We start from the raw sequence: 5083 nt of genomic DNA, 5'->3' as shown, positions 1-5083 counted from the left end.
AATGTTATATTATTTGTGCAGTGTATATCCCACCCAACATGCATCTTGCAAAGTATTAACAGTTTTGTGATGCTGTGCTGGAGGTGGCCTCATGCAATCCTGCAGTCTCAGATTTCTTTATTTTGGGAGATTTCAATCTACCTACAACAACCTGGGAAAACGTTTCTCTTTTCTCCCCTTGCTCATCCTCCCAATGCTTAATTAACTTGGCTTGTATATTAAATCTGTCACATCACAATAAAATGAAAAATTATCGTGGAGTTATTCTCGACCTCATCTTTACTTCCTCTCCAGACACTAAAGTGTCTATTGCTGATGATGAGATCATCCCACATGATATGAATCATCATCCACCATTATCTTTCGTGATCAATTTCCAGAAGACTTGTGCCAACTTGAACTCCTCTTCGTCAAGTTATAACTTTAGAAAATGTGACACTAATTCTGTGTTTGCGTGGCTTCAAAGCTTATCCTACCCATCAGTCTCTCAGGTGGAAGCTGAACAACACTTTGTGACATTCTGCAATAGCCTTGCTGAAGTCGTCAAAATCAACTGTCCTGTAAAGACAGTGAGAAGATCAGCTTTTCCTGCCTGGTTTGGCTCTGAACTAGAGAGACTGGTGATCCAGAAGAAAATAATGCACAAAAGGTTCAAGACAACCGGTGAGATTTTCTTCTACGAGGAATTTAAGTTGCTCAGGAGGCAATGCAAAATACTTGCGGCAGATTCTTATTACAGATACACTGAATTTCTGGAATCTTCTATTCCTAATAATATAAAAGTATTTTGGTCTCATATCAACAATCTTAAAACGTCAACCTCACCGTCTTGTTTGAAATACAACGGTATTGAAGCAGAGGACCCTGTGTCACAGTGCGAACGTTTTGCAGATTTCTTCTCGTCGGTGTATACTAACTTGTCATTTCCCTCTAGTACTTTCGATCTAGACACAAACTGCAACCTATATAGCCTCACCTTATCTGCTCAGGAGGTTGAAGCGAAGCTCAATACCCTGGATCCCAACAAGGGTATGGGTCCTGATCTCATACCTCCAGCAGTAGTAAAGTACTGCAGTCCTGTTTTAGCACCTATCCTCGCTGTATACTTCAACTTACTGCTGAAGAATGGCACTTATCCAGCTAACTTAAAACTTAGTTTCATAATACCCATCTACAAATCTGGTGCTAGAACTGAAGTTACAAACTACAGGCTCATAGCCATTCAACCTGTGTTTGCCAAATTATTTGAGAGCCTTGTCCTAGATAAGCTTGCGTTTGACCTGAAACATACAATAGTCAATGAACAGCACGTGTTCCACAGTGGAATGTCCACTGCAACAAATCTAATCTTACTCTAAAACTATGTCACATCTGCTTTTTCAAGGCATAATCAAGTCGATTGCATCTACATAGACTTTTCCAAAGCATTCGACAGGATCAACCATGATCTTCTTGTCGCAAAACTTAGGGCCTATGGTGTGTCTGGGTCTGTCTTGAAATGGATTTCTAGTTATCTTCGTGGGTTATTTCTATCTGTTCATAGTTTAATTACCTTGTTATCTACCGTCTATAGTTATTCTCTTTGCTATTTCTGTGAATAGTCATTCTCCCTATTACGTACTGTTACATAGCTTTTCCTTTGTTACGCTGTTACAAATAGTTTATTCCATGTTACTTTGTTAGGTATTTAAATTATGTTCAGGTTTTTTTGTTATTTATTTTTATTTTCTGCGTGAGGAAGACGTTTGAAATTATTATAAATTTGATCGTGTATGCTTAGTGTGAGAGTTATTATTCTATTTGTGTTGCATCTGACTTGCTTTATTATGGTGTGTTTCACTTGGTAATATTATTATTTATATTTATAGTTTAGTAAGTGTATTATTGCAGTCTTTCTGGTCAGTTGTTTCTATGTCTTATATTGTCAGCTATGCCATCTTACTGTGTGAAATATTGTGTCAAATATGTTGTAAGAATTATAATGGTTTACCGTTGGAAATAAATAAATAAATAAACATCACCTGAGATCATGTGAGATGGCCTGATCGGTCGGTGCGCTGCCCGGGCGGCAGTCTTAAAAAAATGTTACCCCATGGGTGGTGGATCTCTCTCTCTCTCAGCAGTCTTTCAAAGTGTGACCCCGCGGGTGATGTGTCTCTCTTTCTCCCTTTCTTGAAACAGTCTTTCAAAAGTTAACTGTGGGCGGTGACTCTCTCTCGTACCAGTCGTCTAAAATGTGACCCCGTGTTTGGAGTGCATCTTTATCTCTCTCGGGTGGTTAGTGATTGTCTCGTGGAGCTTTTTTATTTGTAATATGTAATTACACAAGTTCAAACTCAAGGTGAGGGTTATCTCAAGAAACCCACTTGTTCTCTATTAGATTTTGTGGGATTTGTTTTACCTTGGACAGATGTGGAATCCCTTGTAACCACTTGTCCCCCCTCCTCCTCCATGTTCAAAGCTGCATTGACTGTTGTATTATACTTGCCACTCACAAGATTTATAATGTTATCTGCATACCCCTATTAGTGTCAAATATAAAAAGCAGGTCATCTGCAATTAGATTCCACAGAAAGGGAGAAAGGACGCATCCCCTGAACGACAACCCCTAGCAATATTTGCACTGATAGTCGCTCCCACAAGAGTGTTAGTAACTACCTTATCCGTAAGCAGGACCTTCATACAGTATATTGTCAATACTCATATCTGACCACCAATACCATGTCTAAAGACCGCACTAACAATGGGACCCGTGTTGTCAAAAGCCCCTTTAATTTCCAGAAAAATACCTTTGGCTATTTATTACGCTGCAAGAAACTTCTCAATCGTGCAAACCAATTGATGGAGGGCTGAATTGCAAGATCTTCCTGGAGTGTAAGTATGCTGATTTGGATGAGGACACTCCAAAAGATATACTTTCCAAACAAACCTAGCAATCATCTTCTCCATGGTTTTGAGAGAAAGGAGGACACACATATTGACCTAAAGGAGTTAGGCCGATCCAGGCTAGACCACCCCTGCTTAGGTACAAACACCACCCTGGATAATCTATAGCCTGCACAATTGGGGAAGGAGAAGATCCAACTGGTTGCTGCAAGCAAAATGGTCTCACCCCACCACCCGAGTGTCCTTCTTCCTTCCAGGAGTAGTCAGCTCCTGTAATCTCGTTAGGTGCTACATACATACATACATGCTTTGTACACCGCTACGTGTCTGGGGGTGGGAAAATTGGTGAGTGCATGGAAAATGAATGAATGCTGAATTGTATGTCCGAGTGTGATTTTATGTGGTGTAAATGAAATAAATTAGTTATAAAAAGCTGACGTTTGCTATACATGTAAAACCATGTCTTTGCAATATAGATTTGATTGATTGCTGAATCCCTCCGTTACCTTCATTAGCATATTTCTTTACCCTCAGCCTCCTCCATTTGCTGTCTGGAAACCAGGTAGGTGCCTTTAGCAATCTTTCTCTCCTTCACCAATTGCTTATGCAATTTGAAAGGTTTTATTGTAGTTCACACTTCAGATTCTGTGTGCATAGACTCACCTTCTAAATTAGCACCACCAACTGTTGTGTCTTCTTCGGTGGTGATTGAGTGGACGGAGACATCCATAGCGAGATTGGCGGATGCAACTGCCTGCTGTAACCGTTCCATATCTAGATCTGTTGCAACAATTTTTGGTTTGTTTTTGTCAGACTCCATAAAATCCCCACAAGTACTGAAGTAATAACATGTCCATCTGGTCAGAGCTCCGCATGACCAGGTTAGGCTATTTACGCTTGGAAGATGCCCAACTCCCAAAGGCTCTATTCACAACACACTGCCCCATCCATTCCTTTGGGATGGGCCACTTCACACCATGGGATTGGAGGGCCCCAGTATAAACAAACATATGTGTGGTACGATATGTTTTACGAAAAGCAGGGCCATCTCATGCAGGTTGCTTGCGTTTGTGACAAGCATTGATGCGAGCCAACCATTGGTTGGGCTCGTCCTTCCCATTGATCTTGAGTGACACTAGAGTTAGTGTCACCCATGGAGAGGTACTTTCCTAGTCCATTGGGATCACCCGAACTGAGTCAGCCCATCCGCTAGACTTGCATTACTCTAGTTCTCCTCTAGCATCAGGTCACCTCTGTGTTTTTCTTCCTACATTTAGTGCTTTCTCCTTGCCACTTCTTTCTTTGTTTCTCTGTTAAGTCTCTAGTGAGTTTTACACTCACATAAATCTTTCGTGCTTAGCCATATGTGGTAGGTTTTCTTCTAATCTATTATTTCTTCTATTTCCCGATTCCACCATATATCCTTACGATATTTGTTTGAAGCTATTTTTTTGTGGTCAGATTAGATATTCCATTATAGTGCAGTGTCTGTCATCCGATACTGTCACAGACTTGACTTCTGGAATATGGAGTCATGTTCGTCTGAAGAGATCCAAAAAAGTCAGTGATGAAGAACCCCGAAATGAACTTTTTCACTGGTTGTTCAATCAATCTAAACCTTTATTCATAATTATGGAGATTATAGCGTCATAAATATTACATAATGTTATGCAATAGAAAGGTCATGTTAATTTAATATAAAATAGGTAGTCTTTTACGTGGTCCTATGTAAAATTATGAATATCTCTGAGTGGATAAAATCCATTCATTACTTTTAAATGCAGTTTCACCTAGATAAATAAGTAGCTCCCCGTTGTACAGTTTTTCTCCACCAATTTTCCCAAAATGTTGTTTCTTAATTTTGGCATTGAAATTCCTTAATCAGTGTATTTCTCTGAAGTGACTAATATAGATCAACATGTCACTTAATCTACCATAAAATTCTCCTTTAAAAGAGTTTTTTATGGCAAAAAAGGCAATAAGAATCCTTTTTGGTTTAGGGTTAGTTGTAAGGCTTATTTTTCTACTCATAATATAATGACTGTACCCTGCATTTTCATTTTTCAAAATTTAATTTATGTAAAAGAGAATATTAATGACTTCCTCTGTTTTAATGGTATCCATAGTTATCAAACAAGAAATGTAAACAACTTAGTCCTGCCTATTCCTAGACCAGAAAAATATGCAAAGAGTCATA

General features: G+C 39.2%; 1 protein-coding gene across 1 annotated transcript; it reads left to right on the top strand.

The window, feature by feature from the left end:
• Positions 1-242: 242 nt before the first annotated feature.
• Positions 243-1358, top strand: LOC124369461. The gene has a single exon (XM_046827468.1). The coding sequence runs from the start codon at positions 243-245 to the stop codon at positions 1356-1358; it is 1116 nt and encodes a 371-aa protein (XP_046683424.1).
• Positions 1359-5083: the final 3725 nt, after the last annotated feature.

Source organism: Homalodisca vitripennis, chromosome X, assembly GCF_021130785.1.
Source record: "Homalodisca vitripennis isolate AUS2020 chromosome X, UT_GWSS_2.1, whole genome shotgun sequence".
In the NCBI taxonomy this organism is placed as follows: domain Eukaryota; kingdom Metazoa; phylum Arthropoda; class Insecta; order Hemiptera; family Cicadellidae; genus Homalodisca; species Homalodisca vitripennis.
The sequence above is the reverse complement of the archived record's forward strand: the minus strand, read 5'-3'. Positions and strand labels throughout refer to the sequence as shown.